The sequence below is a fragment of the Parasteatoda tepidariorum genome, chromosome 1, assembly GCF_982258835.1.
Source record: "Parasteatoda tepidariorum strain Cologne lab strain chromosome 1, Ptep-v5.0, whole genome shotgun sequence".
NCBI lineage: Eukaryota > Metazoa > Arthropoda > Arachnida > Araneae > Theridiidae > Parasteatoda > Parasteatoda tepidariorum.
In genome coordinates this window covers 75,532,151-75,550,196 of record NC_141755.1, presented here as the reverse complement: position 1 = coordinate 75,550,196, position 18,046 = coordinate 75,532,151, and the positions used below count along the sequence as shown (strand labels likewise).

The 18,046-nt window shown below is 28.9% G+C and overlaps 1 protein-coding gene across 1 annotated transcript in view; it reads right to left on the bottom strand.

Moving 5' to 3' along the window:
• Positions 1 to 558: 558 nt before the first annotated feature.
• LOC107443403 (polyamine-transporting ATPase 13A3) overlaps positions 559 to 18,046 on the bottom strand; it is a 68,027-nt gene continuing 50,539 nt past the window's right edge. Inside the window, exons 16-30 of the mRNA XM_016057250.5 lie at positions 16,979 to 17,132; positions 16,682 to 16,802; positions 15,801 to 15,925; positions 13,736 to 13,941; positions 13,374 to 13,475; positions 11,545 to 11,624; positions 11,174 to 11,326; positions 10,023 to 10,119; positions 9,854 to 9,926; positions 9,447 to 9,597; positions 7,509 to 7,663; positions 6,437 to 6,525; positions 5,361 to 5,444; positions 3,957 to 4,110; positions 559 to 2,857 (exon numbers count right to left, since the gene is read on the bottom strand). Of these exons, the coding sequence (XP_015912736.3) occupies positions 2,619 to 2,857; positions 3,957 to 4,110; positions 5,361 to 5,444; positions 6,437 to 6,525; positions 7,509 to 7,663; positions 9,447 to 9,597; positions 9,854 to 9,926; positions 10,023 to 10,119; positions 11,174 to 11,326; positions 11,545 to 11,624; positions 13,374 to 13,475; positions 13,736 to 13,941; positions 15,801 to 15,925; positions 16,682 to 16,802; positions 16,979 to 17,132 (1,983 nt within the window). The 3' untranslated portion in view covers positions 559 to 2,618. The remainder of the gene's footprint in view (positions 2,858 to 3,956; positions 4,111 to 5,360; positions 5,445 to 6,436; positions 6,526 to 7,508; positions 7,664 to 9,446; positions 9,598 to 9,853; positions 9,927 to 10,022; positions 10,120 to 11,173; positions 11,327 to 11,544; positions 11,625 to 13,373; positions 13,476 to 13,735; positions 13,942 to 15,800; positions 15,926 to 16,681; positions 16,803 to 16,978; positions 17,133 to 18,046) is intronic.

Sequence of the window (18,046 nt, the reverse complement as noted above, 5' to 3'; positions counted from 1 at the left end):
CTGAAACACCACGGTCTTTGATTTATTTAATTTTATCTTATAACCATCGTTGAACAGCTGACCCAATTTTGGGTTTACGACTACCAATGTTCAACTCCGTAGCCTTGTAATTTTGAACCCAATCTAGAAGACAAGGGAACTCCTGGATCAAGTATTGGGTGAAATTTACCTTTGTGGAGGACTTTGTGATGGAACTAACTCGCGTTTGCGCTAGTAACATTGTAAGAACAATAATAATGAAATTTTGAAACACTTTAATCGTAGCTTGGCTGCGATGAGACTCCAACCCATAATCCGTCTACCACTGAGGATATTTTATATCAGCAGTTTCGTCGTTGGGGTGCGGATTTCGTATCGACACCCATCGCTGGGATTTGAATACGGGAGGCAAGCTCTCTATCCCCTGAGCCACCACGCTCGATAGGAAGTAAGTTGAAATACTTGAAACAGTTTTTTTCTTCTAAATATGTTTGCATATTGAAACACATATTTGAACTTATTTTTGCAGAGTTTTTTTCTGCATAAGAAATGAGAGGAGACTAAAATAAAACACTAAAAAATAAAACAATACGAAAGAAATGATTTTTTTTTTATTTCATCAAATATTAACAAGCAGTCATTTGGCAAAATATATAATCTAAATCTCATTACATACAGCTGGTAATAAAATACATAATTTTGATAAAATATCTAAGCATTAAAATTTTTTTTGATTACTTATTCGAGAAATCTATATCAGTTATAAAATAGTAACAATGGTTTGGGAATAGTGTCTCAAATACTATTCCACACGTAATTAATTTGAATTATGAAGCTGTCTTTGTAAAAGAATAACATGCAATTAATTTTAAAACTCATTTTCGGAGTTCATTTCAATGGCAATAGCAACAACAAACTACACTTGGAAATAAGATTAAATTTATGCTTCTATTCATCATTACTGTCTCACATCTTTGAATTTAAAGTAGGAAATTACTAGTAGTGAGAAAAATGATAATAACAATTATCCTTGCCCTGCTTGTTTTAACAGCAATATTGTAGCAAGTTACAGTTTTAAATAAGTTAAACTTAAATTTTTCCTATATAGTTAGCATATAATTATTTCCTATATAATCAGCATACAATTATTTTCCATATAATTTATTTATATTTTTAGATAGTAAAATATATTTATCATTTAAAAATATTCTTTATCTAAAAAAATATGCTTATAATTTATAAATGTTTTTTATCTAGTAAAATATATTCATAATTTATAAATATATCTTTCTATGTAATTTATAAACATTTTTCCTTAGAACGAGCAAAAATTAAATGTACAACAAGAGTACAGATTCAATTTTGTAGATATTTTTAAAATCTAGGAAAAAAAGTTACTCCTTTTTGTGACTAGCCAGTATCCTTTGTATCAGTATCCTATTTCTTGTCTTTTGATTATTTTTAATTGGATAATTAAAGTGTTTCCGTAGTTTTTTTAACAGCAATAAAATAAATGCAGTTATGAAATGATTTTGATTTGGAATATATTTCTTAATTGTCGATACCTCTGATCTAACCCTCATATTTTGAAGGTCAAAAATTTAAATTCGTCAAAAAATAAAGCTTGAGAGATTCTTAAGCGAATCGAATGTATTTTGTCAACAATCATAAAATTCATTTATCCAAAAATAATTTCGTGTGAAAGGAAATATTAGTAATTATTTAATATTTTTTATTAATTTATTTAATAGTAGTTGAAAAGAATTTGAAATGTAAAGAATGCATATTTTACATAATTTTTAAAGAATGTAATTTTAAATCACAAAGTACAAAGTTTGAAAGAACTTCCGAATAGTTCCCGAGTATTCAAATTTTTAAAAAAAGTACGTATAAAATTTGTTTTACTTTGCAAACTATTGAGGATCATATTTTCCGGCTTGCGCAATCCCCCAAATTTTGAAGGTTAGACATCCACACAGGTCAAAAAAGGTAGATGGTATCTGTCGTTGATTTCCTGACTTAAAACATCATTTATACAAATTAATTAGCACATTTAAGAGCTACCTATTGAACAATTTAATTTGCAAGCTAGTACGTTAAAATTCGATTGTCATATAAAAATTTATTAAGGGTGATCCGTGTTTTCTGCTGTGAACATTACAATGATCACCATTTTTCTTAACAAATTAAAGTATGACGGTATTATTTTAAAATGCGAGGATTTGAGAATTATTACTCTAAGAAATGAATAGTGAATAAAAAATAATATTTTTTACTATCAATACCAATGAAATCATTGAACATTAATGATGGTATCTAAATGAATATTTTTCTTATAAAATAATTCGTAAACAACATATGTACTTTATAAATGCAACGTAAAATAATTTACATAACAAAATGAAAGTTTGAGAATTCAACAGTCTCTCTCCATCTTTGGAAGGAACACTTAAAAAACCAACCTTGAAACCCATTCAGTGCTGTGGTAAAATAGATCTGTTAGAGATCACCTCCAACCATTCAAACTCGTGAGTTCATATAATGTACAGTATATAAACTCATAAGTTGGAGTGCTTGGAGGACCTCCAACAGATTTTTTTTTCGAAACGCACCTATTGGCTTCTTTTTTGCGTATGTTTTCATACAAAATTCTGCTCATTGCTGATTGAAGTTCCAGTTTGAAATGTGTTGGACCTTCCTTCTTTGAAAGTAACAAAAGCAACTGTTTCTTCGGCTCGTTCATCAATAGATTCCGACTTTGATAATTTCAGACCCACTCTCACGGAATTCCGTATATCACTGCTTTGTCTACGTAACTGCAAACGCTTGATTGAACTTCTAGTGACGCAAGCATCTATTTCGTCATCGCCAAATTCATCTGACAATACAAGACAAGATTATTATAATTATTATTATTTTACAATTCATTTAGAAGAAATAAACCTTTCGATACCAGTTTATTTATATACCAAGAAAAGGAAACATATAGTTTAAAAAACTATTACCTTGTTTTTCATAAAAGCGGATTTTTTTTTCTGGATTAGTAACCGCATCTAACCTGAAAACTACACTAAATTTAAAAGATGTTGTAGTTATCAAGCTAACGCTTTTTGAAATTAACTTCAAATTTATGTTTCTTCTTTTTATTCACTCGAGCTATAAATGTCTAGTGATTCTTACTAATCAAATGACATAATTAGATTAAAAGTTGCTATTTGAATACTCATCATTTGCTATAATCAACTATTCGCCCTTTTTGCAATAGAATGGTGAGTTTAATCAAAATCACTTCCCACCTATTATAAAATTATAAAGCTTGAGTCCATACAAAAAGTAGAAAAGAGATCAATGCAAAGTTTTAGAGCATCATTGACTTAGTATAAACAGATAGCTTAGGGACATTATTGCTGAAACAATTATTCTATTACGTAACATTGCACGAAGTCACGAACAAAGAAACATGTGTTATGAGTTTTTTTGATCATCATTAACGTTTATAAGTGTCATATTAATATTAATTACATCATATAAAATATATAAGTACATACAAAATTCCTATTAATTCGACGAAGACATTAATTTGACAACTTTCTTCTAACTTTGCACCGCTTTTCAGACACTAAGGCTGAGCTCTAAGTTTTCACAAAAAAGCCCTGAAGATAATCTAATTTGTTAATACAATCATTTTAGTCTAATCCAATTCTATGCTCATAGATAAAGCGGTTTGAAGAGTAAGAGGGTAGTTATAGAATTTGCGGGGCACCCTCTATGCTTTCTGCTTTAGAACCGAATAAATGTTTCGAACTTTTCATGTTATACAAGAATCATATTAACACTACCATTTTTATAGTAATAAGAAAATATGAGTACAGATAATGATAGTCTTTTCGAATTAGTTTTTACTCAATCCTCTACCAAATAACGAACAAAAGCTTTTAAAATTTTCGTTAGTCCTCAATCTACGAGTAAAAACTAACCTCTGAGAAAAGTTGTTTCATAATGACTAACTGGTGGCCATTTTTTATTCGAAGCCATTTGAAGTTGTAACTTTTCGAATTTATGAATAGGTCCTCTGAAGCGTCGAATGGCTGGAACCACATAATCAAATAGGAATCCTTGAATGAAGAATATCTGAAATGATGTACGGTAGAAAAAGTCACAATTAAATAATAATTACTGTTTTAATAAATCTTGGTTTATCTATTGTAAATCAATAAAATAAATTAATAAGGGGTGATTGAGTTAAAATAACCACTTTTAAATTAACTATATACTATTAAGATATTTACCGGTTTAGGAAGCCATAGAAGCTTATTACTATTGCACACATATTGTGTATACCTATACAGTATATCTATTACATTAATTGATACTGGTATAGTGTGTCAATTTTTTTCGGCAACCTTTTAGGGATAAGTACCTTTTTTAAAAAAAGAACGAGTACTGTTGTAATTAATGTCATTGTGTCACTTGTTTCTATAATTAGTCATTAATGCTACCGGTGTACAGCTGACCTTATTACGTCAGTATAATTTCAAATATCTGGAGTTTTAAATTTGCATAGCCAAAACTCAAGTCAATTTATATAGACAGTGGTTTTCCCCCTCCTTCATGCTTTGCACTTACTGTTCTTTTGAGCATATTTTATGGGACAAATATCGCTATCACGGTGAATTTGTTATTTAAAAAAAAATATGTTATTCAGTACTACATTTTCGTTTTAACTACTTAATGACGTAACCCCAGTGGTTAAGTCGCAGTGGAACAGTGGTTAAATCACTGAGCTGCGATTTTGAAGGATTACTATTCTAACCCCTTTGCGGCTTGAGACAAACCCAGATCCAGGTTTAAGGGTACCGGATGGTCTGGAAAGCATAGGCTGCGGAAGCACCATTAGCTCACCACATCGGCGTCATTACGCCATTGGTCTATCTTGGCCGTTTTCTTGGCCTTCCATGACCCCCTTGGCAGAGAAAAGGCTGTTTAGGAGAGCGCTTTACTTTACTACATTACTCAAAAAAAAATTTGAATTTTTGTAAAGATCCTTCTGTGCACTTATTTGCAAATATCATTGGTAGGTAATTAAAACGTTGCAAGCCAACACCTTTTATTTTAAAGGGATTTTTAACATTAAATTTTTTTTCTAAAATCTGCATCTATATCTATAATCAGTTTCTATAAAAATATATATTTATATCTACAATCAGTATCTATAAAAATATAAAAATATCTATAACTATAAAAATTTATGGAATTTAGCCGCTATTTATGATATTTAGCTGTGATTTTTTTATAAAGTTTATAATAACTTCATTTAGAAGATAAAAATAGACAATTTGAGAGTAGAGAAAAAATGCGATTATAGAAAAGATGGTTCTTACCTCCCAAATATATGAAATAATAAAGTTTGCCAGAGACAACACATACAGCAATAAATGAAATTCAATAAATGGTGCATGTTTAAGCTAAAACAAAACAAAACAAAACACACGTTACTATCATGATGAGTTGCATTTCAATCGATTTGAATTTTGTTCTAAACGAAGATGGTACGATATGAAACTAAAATATGACACGAATGTTAAATAAAATTAATATCTAAAAATTATAAGAGGTAAATGAACTGTTAGTAAATGTTGAAATGTTTCAAAAGAAAAATTGCTTAATGAACTCATATTACAAACTAAAATAAGACAGTATGAGATGTAGATGTTATAAAATTTGATATACAATATATGTTTTAAAACAATAGAAACATCTCCAACTTAATAAAAAAAAAGAAATTCTTATTATTAGAAGAATCAGGAAATAAAAAAATTTCCCATTTAATTTAAACATTTTGTAAAATCGTCGTTTTGTAATTAATTTATTACTTCTTCAAAGGAAGGCATTAAATATAAACAGCAATTACTTTTGAATTGAAAATTTTGTAAAATATAATGCGCCAGATAAGTTTTTTTACAATAAAAGCATCTCCAATTTTTTAAGTTATTACTTATTCAATGTATACATTAAATAGAAAAAATACATTTTGTTTAAACGTCACCTATATCGAAATGTATATTTTCTTAGTTTATCAGAAATAAGAAAACACTGCTTCATACTGAGTCTAATTTTCCTCATTATATTAATTTCAATTTTTTGAAACAGCATTATCAAAATTAATTACATTAGTAATTGCAATCAAACTCCAATAAATTATTGTGATGTATTATCTAATTATAAATATAATCTTGTTTCTTTTTACCCTTTTTTTACTTTATTTAATTTCTACTCAGTTCAAACAATGCCAATATGGTTTTAAAAATTTTTTTACAGTTTTTCTTCTTTTTTAAAAAAATTTTAATTCAAAATTTCTTTTATAAGAATGTGAACTAATTTCATGAAGATAAAAAAAAACAATTAAAAATTACGATTAAAAAATAAAACTAATAAATAGAGGAGTAAATGTATTTACATTTATAAACCTTGCAACAGAATCCGCTGGATAAATAGTGAAGTATGTAACTAATAAAAACTCTGCAAACACAACTACGAGATACGTTTCTGTAAAGAAAATATTTTAATAAATTAGAATAAGAAATTTTCATTAAGCAATTGAAAAGTATTTTAAACATATTTTTGAAGTTGTAGTTATATCAGGAATGATTTTGTAACGATTGCTTTTTTATATACATTTTTAAACATTTATATACATTATTATATATATATTAATATTTATATATATTTTAATATTTATGAATGAAATGAATTCAAATAACTATGTTTAATAGGAGTCGCAAATAAATATTCAAGTTAGCAAAAGAAGAGCACTATAAAAATCTGATGAATCACTAATAAAGAAAACATAAAAACTCCTTGTCTTATGAAACTTTGATATGTTTATAATACTCAACTTGTTAGCTTCAATAATAGCTAAAAATAATAGCTAACAATTTTTCTAGCAATAAAGTGCGTTTTCATGTATTCAGTTTAGAGTTGTTAATTATTTTTTACTTCTTTATACGTTTCCATTTTGATTCAATATATATTATAAAATTGTCATGATAAATATTTGTCTATTGTGACGTAGTTTCTTTTTTAAAGATAAACACAGATGTCAATTGAAGAAAAAAATAAAAATGGGTTTTATCCAAGGATTTCTAGCATAAGAATTTTATTATTTCTTGTAAGTCATAACATGGCAGTGTCATAAAATTTATTTTCTCAGCTGAATATTGAAAAATTAAACATTTTTAAAGACGGAATTATCATTTCCCCCTAAAGATAGAGCCAATCAAAATTGTTGCACTTGCTTACATTTTGAATCACTAGGAAAAATAATTTCTCATGCATACTTTTAAAAAAAAAAAAATTAGTTCTTGAAAAAAGCATTTTTGTTCAATTTATTTTTTAAAATTTACTTTAACAAAGTTCAAAGTCGCTTGTGGCATTTTCCAGTTTCAAAATTTTATTCATTTTTATTGTTACAATCATTATTATTTATTTATTATTAAAATCATTATAATTTAAATCTTGAAAATCCATACTGTTTGAGGTGAAATTCTTCCTGTATGGTGGTCCTGGTGCAAAAATAACTGCAGCAATGACATATGACATCATATTGACCGAAAGGATAGCCGTACCAGAATGGGAAGCTGCAGGAGTGTGGGTCATCGTTTTGTTGTACACAAATGGTTCATACCTAAAACATAACATTTATGTAAAATCAATATTCCAACCTCAGTATTTAAATACAATATGTATTGGTTATTCAAATAAATGGCGGGCATGTGTGATAGAATCAGAAGTGCTATAGCAATATCAATGCCATTTTTTAAGGTTGTGACGAAGGTAAGAGGAATGAATTTCATACTGCTTACTAAGAAATTCATGCGAGAAACAATTAAAGGTGATGTAAAATCAAGCTGATGCATCCATAATGAAATAGAATAAAATCATCCACCTTTTAGTGGCATAAGGTGATTGCTTCATTCTTTCACTTATGTCAAACAAAGTTTTGCGCGGATATTTCAAGTCGTAACTATTCGTTTAACTGATTTCATCCAATTCGGAAATGGATGCATGAAAAATTCATGGCGTTTGCTTACTAAGGGTTTTAGCACATCCGGTAATGATACTGTTCAATTATCACAAAAGGTCTGAGGTTGTCTACTGCTATGGAAACAAGAGCAAAACTATTTCAAATACGGAAGAATTGCGGAAATGGCATAACTCTCCCTACGTTAACTAACCCGATGCGTTAACCCACGCTCCTATCCAAAGTGACTATTTTTTGTCAACACCGTAATCACCAACGCTCGAGTCTAGTGTCTTGAGTAGTTCCAGTGAAAACCAGACTATATGTCCTCGCGAAACTTATACACCATTTGTTCGCAGCCGCTTATCCCAGACAGCATTCGCCATTATCTTTGTACGCTCGACGATAAATGCCGGTATTGCGTCCACCTTTTGCTGCCAAAAATCATATTACCTCACGTTGTTCTATTCTAGGCGTAAACATCTTATCACGAGTTAACGTGATAAGCTGTTTAAGATTCATTAACATCTTATAGCGAGTTTCTTTTATATGATTTCATGCGAACTGGTTGATTATGCATACGAGATCTGCGTTGCTTTCTCTTAAGTTAATTTATTAATTTGAAGATATCGCTGCTACTGTATCCCTACTGTATTTAAGACACTATCACGTGTTAACTTTTCCTACCAACTCATGCTGTTCAAGTTTGCATGTGAGAAAAGATACTTGATCATGTTAGCGATGGTGTATTTTCACTTGTTAAAAGCAGTAACCTAGAGAATTTATTCCTTTGTCTGTGACTTAGAAACTTATTCATGGAACATATTGCAATTCTAAGAATCAGAGTAACCACTGATTAATGATGCTTTTGCTTTTTTTAGAAATCACCAGATGTTTTTATAGTTTCTCCACTTTTTTGCTTTTCCATTTGATTTCGGATCATATATAGTTTCTGTCATCGTTTAATTTTAATGTATTGATTACGAAGAGTTTTACCTTGATTTTCCGACAATCAACTGGCAATTTAATCTAATCAAATTATTGCACTTCTTTACATAATCTTTATATTATATTATTAAAATTATTAATATTACAATTTAAATAAAGTTCAATTTAACAAAAGGATAAGGAAACATTTTTATCTTTCTCCTAGAGGGACTTAATTACTGAAATTTCATGTTTCCTTTTTCAAATTGAGATAGGTGATGCATATATCAACATCCAAATTTTGTGTCCTTCAGCTAAACATTAAAAAGTAAACCTTCATGGGCTCCTCAAATAATAACGATTGCAACTTAGCACGTTATTTTTCTTTAACTTTATTTTTATTAACATTACAAGCATTAGCAAATATTCAAATTTTTTTTATGCTTCTTGACTGAATTGTGTTTAGTGAAAACGTGTTAGAACAAATATGATGCTCATTCTAAGTAGTAAATTCTCTTACCATGGTTGCATTAAGCAGTATTCATAGGCCAAAACATACACTCCAATCTGAATGATCATGAATGAAAACATTGAAAACTGAGGTAAGAAACTAATTATGCTTCGAGTTGGTGCTCTTTTAACCAGTCCGGGGAAAGCTTCCGTACTTCCGACTGAAAAAAAAACATTAATTCATTCATGGTATTTATGACATTAATAAAATTATGTAGAGTTTTCTGTTTTCATCGCCTCTAATATATATTTTTAGAATAAATTAAGAAATAGAATATACGTTCGCTGCTTAGCTATCATATTTAAGTACTTAAATTTTCTTACATTAAAAATATCTCACTAAAACTTGCAGCATTTTTTGCAAGATTTATTTGCTTATTAAAATATTTTCACAAACTTTTTCAAATTTATACTTACAAAGAATGGGTGGTAATAGGTTGAGAACTATATCTATAACCACATAACCTCCATCAGAGGGTTTTTGACCATCCTAAAAATATATCGAGAGCATTAAAGTTTGCAAATAATTTAAAAAGTTTTTCTTTAAAAGTTAAATTCAATTATTGAGTTAAATGTAATTATATACCCAAAACATTATCAGAACTGCAGCAAGTAATACAAAACAGTAACACGTCATGTAACGGAAAGCTCCAAATGTGGCAGAAAGAGTAGCTCTACCTTCCCTGAAGATAAAAAAAAACACATATTTATTTCTATGATAAAAAAGATTAAATGAGTCTTGAATAACTTTTTTATTTAAAAAGACGTAACATCATTATGTGTTGAAGCTTAAGTGGCTCTTGCACTGAGTGACTAAATCAATATTTGAAAGCTCATAGAGTAAATAAGCAAATAGATTGTAGGAGATCACTAATCTTTCTTGTCGAATATATACAAAAATTGCACCATAACATGTAGGTAAAGGTATAGTTCAAATTAAAAAACTTAAGTTTCAAATATTTAACGACCGGTCTGTATATGGGTTAGGGAACTGGCCTTGCATCAGAAATGCTCTGGGTTCAAATCCTGGGCAAAGTATGGATGTTCTTTCATTCTCTGTAATATTAGTCATTACTGTGGGAGCAACGTCGACCCACTTTAAATGGTGCCCCTGAAAGAGTGGCCATCAAATCCGCCAATCAGAAGAATGTATAACGAAAGTTCATTCTCCAGGTAGATATTGAAAAAAAAAGGTTCAAATATTTTCCAAAATTTAAACTTTCTAAAATTGAAAACTGCATAAATATAGGGTAAAAAAATTCTTTTTCTGCATTTCCTTTAGTTTTATATGTTTTTATTTTAATTAATTCTCTTTACCACTTTGTTTCACATCATATCTGGGCAAAACGGGGTACTTGATATGGACATAGTTTTCTTTTTTGAATAAAAAAATACTGATTTTTTGTTTTCTTATAATATCATTGCATATTTAAAAAAATTGAAGTATAAAACCTTCATAGAAACATTTGAAGCTCTTTTTAATGAACTACTAGCATTTTTAAAGCATATTTTAAACTAAATACCTAGTTCCATCCAGCCTTTCCCTATTTTAAAAAGACCATTTAGAGTAGGGTACTTTTTATTTGAATTAAATGGTCGAATACAAATTTATGGAAGAAAAAGTCACAGCACAAGCGTTTACATAATTACATCTGATTTAAATAACTAAACTGAAAAACGCTGATTTAATAACGAATTTAACGTTTTTAAGACATAATATTTCGATAAAATTATTACCTGATAACCATTGGGATGCACTGAATATTTTGTTGTGTTGATGTGAATGGAGAAGCAACTGAAGCCTCAGCCACTGACAATGACACTCCAGCGTGTGCTGTTTTTAAAGCTCCACAGTCATTAGCTCCATCTCCACACATTCCTACTTGGTGCCTATTAAAGGCACAAAATTTTAACAAAAAATAGAAGTTAAATAAAAGATCTAATATACCTCAATACGTAATATTAGTAAGAACTACGTCCTGTCATAATATTAATATTCAAGAACAGAAAATTGAAATGAGGCTTGAAATTACTAAAATAAATACTGAAATTAATCATATTGAAGAAAAAAAACATGCTCATTTTTTAGACAACTTAAATTTACTTACCCCAAATTCTGAAGAGTCTCTATGAGGTAAAGTTTATGTTCTGGTAACATTCGGGCAAATATTGTTCCTTTTAAGACCATCTAAAGGATTTTAAAATCTGTATTTTATTATAAAAAATCATTACATTTATCAATACAGCACTTATCTATAACTTACACAAAAGGCTTCAATGGTGAAGATTGGACCTAATTATGAATGATTTTAGTCAAAATAGTTTCATAGTATTTTTAGTGAGAAATAGAGGTATTTATAAATGAATCGATTTTAAACAGCATTCCTTCCTTTAAAATTATTTATAAAAACCGGATGGAATAAGTCATTTGCCATTTTGTAAACTTAGCACTAGCATTTTGAGAACTATTCTATCTGAACAAGAAATTAAATATTATTGCACAGAACACATTTATGCAAATTTGGCCTAACTATGAAAGATTAATAGTGAGAAAAAGATACTTCTGAATAATCAATTTTGAATAGTACACTGTTAGAAATTTCTCGAAAAAATGGTTAAATAACATTTAATTGTTATTTTACCATGTTCAAAGGAAATAGTCAAATAACCATAAATAACATGGTAATCAAACTGTTAACTGTGAGAAAAACCGTTTATTAACTACTTTCACCTAATACGGTTAAATAACCAGAACCTTATCGCACCAACTAAGCTCACTAAGTGAATCCACTTAGCTCTTTGCAACTGCATACATATTATAGTCGAGAGGGAACGACAGAATTGATCTTCGAGTTCCATCGTTAACACGACGATATTTCCTCCATTCAATACATGAAGAGTTTCTAGTGTCCTGCTCTCCCAAATGACCATTACGTAACAAAAAGGCTACCTCCTACATCCAATCAAATTCCTTTTTTCTTACTGTTTTCGAACCGTCCTAGTTGTAAATGGTTAAGAAACCGTATAGTTTTGAATTCATAATTTTTACGGTTTCAAAACCGTACTTGTAAAAAAAATTATGTTACCGTAAACTTCACGGTTAATTGGATGGACAGACTGCTGCCGGTTATTTCCCCATAATTTTAGAATGGAAATTCCAACAGTGCATTTTTTTTTTATATGGTTCGAAAATTTTTCAATTAATGCGTGACAAACCGCTTCAAAATGGTATATCACTAAGCATAAAAACAACATTTATTCAGTCATTCTTTAGCAGAAAGTAGTAAGATAAAATCTGCGAATAAATTTTAATATTTTATGAAAAGTAAATTTTTATATATTAAAGAACTTATTGTGGACAAAAGGAAGGAGAATACTCAGAAAACTTACTTAGCTCACAAATTAACATAAAAGAAATTATTTTAAACAATATTTTTATTTTTTGAACAGTTAAAAATCTCAGAACGAGCATAATTTTACATTTTCTAAAGTTTTCTATTTTTTTTTAAACTGCATTTTTAATCTTGAATTTTTAAAATGAACATCACGATTCTTATTAACGATTTATCTAATATTCATAAATAAACGCAAATAAAATACATGCGTTATTTAGAATTATCTGAAGTACATTTGAATAACAGCAAAATATTTTCTTACTTAATCCTAGTAAAACTGAAAATAATTTCTAAAAAATTATATAAAATCATATTTGTACAATAGATTCATTTTTAGATTGATAAATTTCCAAAATATCAGTACGAACATAATTTCTGAATTTCTAATTTCTTAAGAATTCTTAAAATTAACAGAAAAGCGATATATTTACTAGTAGAAAATTTTTCAGGTTTGTTATAATTATTAAACGAGATTTATGAAAATACCTTTATTATAAGCATCATTTAAAAACTTTAAATATTTATAATATGCATACACTTACTTTATCAAGCAACTGGGTGTTGTGAAGCCTTATCAAATTAAATGTTGTCCCTTCCATCGCTAAGTGGTAATTTGAATTCTCCATTGTAGGAGCGCAAATATCCTGAAAAAATGATTTTAGTAATTCACATACGATAATTCTCTTTTCCTTTAAAAATATATGAAGAGAATTAAAAATTTTAGATTACATTTTTAGGCACTAAAGGATAAATTAGGCGGTGGGTATCGTGTAAGATATATGAGTAAAGCAAATCGCTCAAAGTATACAATTTCAAACACATTTTTATATTATATCCATCCATAATATTATCTTTTATATCTTTGAAATAAATTGCTTTAACGAACTAATCATCCGCTACTTACATCAATCATGCCATTTTGAACCATATTGAGCTTTTCACTGAATCCTGGAAGTTTAGCATAGTTATAGTGGATCTGAAGGCGTGGTTTGTCATCCATTTTTGAAGATTCTGTTCCAACGATACTTGCTTGAACGGATATGACGGAATCATATTCTTCAATCATTCCACAATCTCTAGCAACAGTGATAGCCGTCAAAAGATTATCTCCTGTAAAATATTATAACACACTGTTAAAATTTTCATCCTAAAATTATGGTAAAATAACTAGCAGCTGTCTGACCATCTGATTAACCGTAAAGCTTGCTGGGAAAGAACCTTTTTTTCCTTTATGGTTTTGAAACCATTTGCAAAAAGTATGGTTATAAAACCATGAATACAAAACTATACGGTTTTTTAACCATTGACAACTAAAATTTTTCAAAAACGCAAAAAAAAATTATTATTTAATTAGACATAGAAGCTCGACTTTTCGATAAGGTAATGGGCATTGGAGAGTGCCGGACACTGGAAACTCTTCATTTGTTGAAGGGAATGGAGGAAATATTGTGGTGTCAACACTAGGACTCGAACTCCAGTTCTGCCGGTCATGAGATTGACAGATAAGCCTACTCTGCTATGATTTGTATACACAGTTGCAAAGAACTAGGCTTAATTAGGTGGTTCTAGTTGGTGTGATAAAATTCTGGTTGTTTAACCGTAATAGGTGAAAGCAGTTAATAAACAGTTTTTCTCAAACTTAACAGTTTGATTGCCATTTTATTTATGGTTATTTGACTGTTTTGATTAAATATGAAAAGATAACCATTCAATAAATTGTTATTTAGCCATTTTTTCCGAGAAATTTCTAACAGTGTACAGAATGATAGTAAGTAAAGTTTCTTTACGTAATCAGAAAAGGTTGCACCTTTCATATGGACTGGTGTCCTTTAATCGCCGTTCTTCATAAATTATTATTATTATTATTATTATTATTATATACACACACACACACACATATATATATATATATATATATATATATATATATATATATATATATATATATATATATATATATATATATATATATATATATATATATATATATATATATATATATATATATATATATATATATATATATATATATATATATAACGAGGTATGTTATTGAAATCACTATCTAATGGCGAAAGAAGCGTCTTTTAAAATATTAAAACCAGTTTGACTACCAGATTGTCTTAGCTAAAATTAGCATAATATATTTTAACTGGTTTAAAAACTGAATTATTATTTCATTTAATTGAATTATTATTTCATTAATTTTTCACTCAATTGAAGTAAATCATTAACATCTTTTTATTCACTTTTTTTTCAAGCGAGTGGAAATCAATCTATTTTTAAAGATTTTCCTTACATATGTGTTAATTATTTTGCATTAAGTTTGTGGAACAGTTGTATAATTGCTACATTTATTCCTTAGTATATATTTATTGCGATATTTTATTCATTGCTATATTTATTCATTAGCTGTAGTCATTTCTCATTATTTCTTCACCTCCAACACATTTCACATTCATTATCTGCAACACATTTTCTTTCAATAATTTGGAAGGTAAACAGACCTCGGCAACACGATTCATAGCCAATGCATGAATTTCTTAGCTTTCTTTACCGAAACATTCACGCACTTTTTTATCGTATTCCGTGGCATTTTTTCATGTCACCATGCTATTCGAAATTTTGATTTCATGATTGTCAGATTAGTGGGTATTAGATTCTACAGGACTTAAAACCTTGCTACCACCCTCTTTGAGCCTATAACTGAATATTCAAGTAACAATATTGTTCATAGTAACAATATTGTTCAGGTCAAACATGAACTGCAAAAATATTGGAATAACATAAGGAAATAGGATATAGCATTCGATAAACTATTTCAAAAATTCAAATCATTTAAAAAAGAAGGATAATGCAAATTACTTTTATTGTATGAAACATATTTTAAAAATTTTGATTTGTTGAAATTTGCACTGATCTCATATTGTTGTTTATTTATTGAAATATACTAAAAAAATGTAGTGTACCTGTCACCATGATAGTTCTTATGTCAGCAGCTTTTAATACATTCAAAGTTGGAACGGTTTCAGGTTTCAATCTGTTTTGTAAGACAATTAGACCTTGAAACTGCATGTCACATTCTAACTCTTCTCTAAAACAATGAAATATATTTTAACTGCATCAGTTTTGTATTAAATAAGTTCAACTAAATATTTTTATCAGTAAATATTGTATTAATTCTTTTTACATTATTACACTTTTTGCTATTGTTAGATTGTTCTAAAATCACAATCATCATCAAGTCAGGCAATCTCTTGCAGAACCTGGACTTTTTCAGAATATTTTACCATTATTTTCAGTTAGCTCCCTTTTTTCTTGTAGTTGGTAATTTTAAATGTTCTTTTATGTGCTATTTCCATCTATTTATTAGTCTTACTCCAGATATTGATCCTCATGCTTTTCCATCTAATAATCTTTTAGTACTTCTTTCCAAGTTCATTTTTGGAATTTGAATCGAACCATTGGATTCTTAAAATACTTAATGTTCTTTTATATTATGTTATGTAACTGTAAAAGCTCGAATTCAGGTGTATTCTAGGTTTTACCATCAAATGGTTTTCTAGGTTTTACCGACTTGGTAAATCCTAGGCTTAACTTGAAAGGTAAAACGTTGAAACGGAATCATATTAAAGCATGTTTCGAACTTTCATCAAACCACTTTGATGAAAGCTGAGTATTGCAGGTAAAATTTAAGATTTACCAGACTTCGGGTTTTTGCCATAACATGTACGTAAAATATCTTTGCTTAAATTAAAATGCAACTTGGTTTTTTATTCTATGATTCAAAAGATTCATAAGTATTTCTTACTAAACAATTTTAAAACTATTTTTCGGTAGAAATTGTTACCTTGGTAACCTCAATACGTCATCCCACACGAAGTCATCCGGCAATACTTTGTTTCCTATGCCCAGCACTCTGAATCCTTGTCTTGTGTAGAACTCCAAAACTTCTTTAAAGTTATCCGGAACTGAAAAAATAGCCATAAAAATAAATAATTTGAATTCAATTTAAGAATGAAACTAGATCCAATGTTTAGAAAAAAAATTGAATGCAATCAGACCACTTAAAAAAATAAACAAAGCGATGATCTAGTTACGCTAGCTCAACAAATTCAAGAAACTACAACATAAATCGATTACATACCTGTTTCAGGTTTGCTCAAAGAGCTGACCAATTCTGGAGCTCCTTTCAAGTACACTTCAAAGTGCCTACTACCTTGAGATTTGGCTACCACGGACATTCTGCGAAGTAGAGATTCAAAGGGAAACTGTCTCACGACGGCAATTGCAGAAGCTGGCTAGACATGAGAAAAGAGTATAATTGTCTGTTTTGCAATCATTGGATAAATTAACAACGAAGATAGTAAAGTAATCATTTGTTAAATCAATTAAAAAAAACGAAAGAAGATAGAAATGCACTGTTTGCTATCTTCTGCTTAGGAAACAAAATTTTATTTCGCCAAGTTTCAAAATTAATAACAAGCTTTGATAATTGATAACTGGAGTTGGAATTGATAACTGGAGTAATAATAAAAAATGTTTTCTATTTAGTCACAAATAATTTTCTGTATGCTAATAGTATTTTTAATATTATTTCAAAATTAATATTACTTTATATATTTATTTATTTATTTACTTATTTATTTATTTTATCTTGTAACCTTCGCAAATACTGTATTTGTGTTCCTTAAAAATGATTTTCGATTTATTTATTGTTCAAAATTTTGTAAATTTTTCTAATTATTCATGTTTTGAGTTTCCTCTTGTTTGAGGATTTTTCTTTACGGCTGCCTCGCCGTAACTCTTGTTTTTGAAATTGTATCCATTTTCATGGGCTTTTGGGCAAATTCTGATATTTTTCATCATCACAATATGTTTACCTTTGTTCAATTTTTTTTTGATGCCTCGCCCATTATGTTTAAGCACTCAAACTCCTAAATTCTATTTTCTTAGTAACTACTATTGTTAATTTTAAGATTTCATTAAATTCTTTGAGGCCTTCTGGTGTTGTCATGAATCTCCACCAAGCCTACCTTTTTGAATCCTCCTTTTTTTTTACTGAGAGGTCACATACGTGCACTTAGAGTCTACAGTATTCTCCGGATGCCCTCTGACGGGGGCGGGACAGGGTTAAGCTTTGATTTAGTCACAAATAAACTATTTTCCCGGACTTCTGTCAGTTTAACTCGTCACGTTGTGACTGTGAATGACA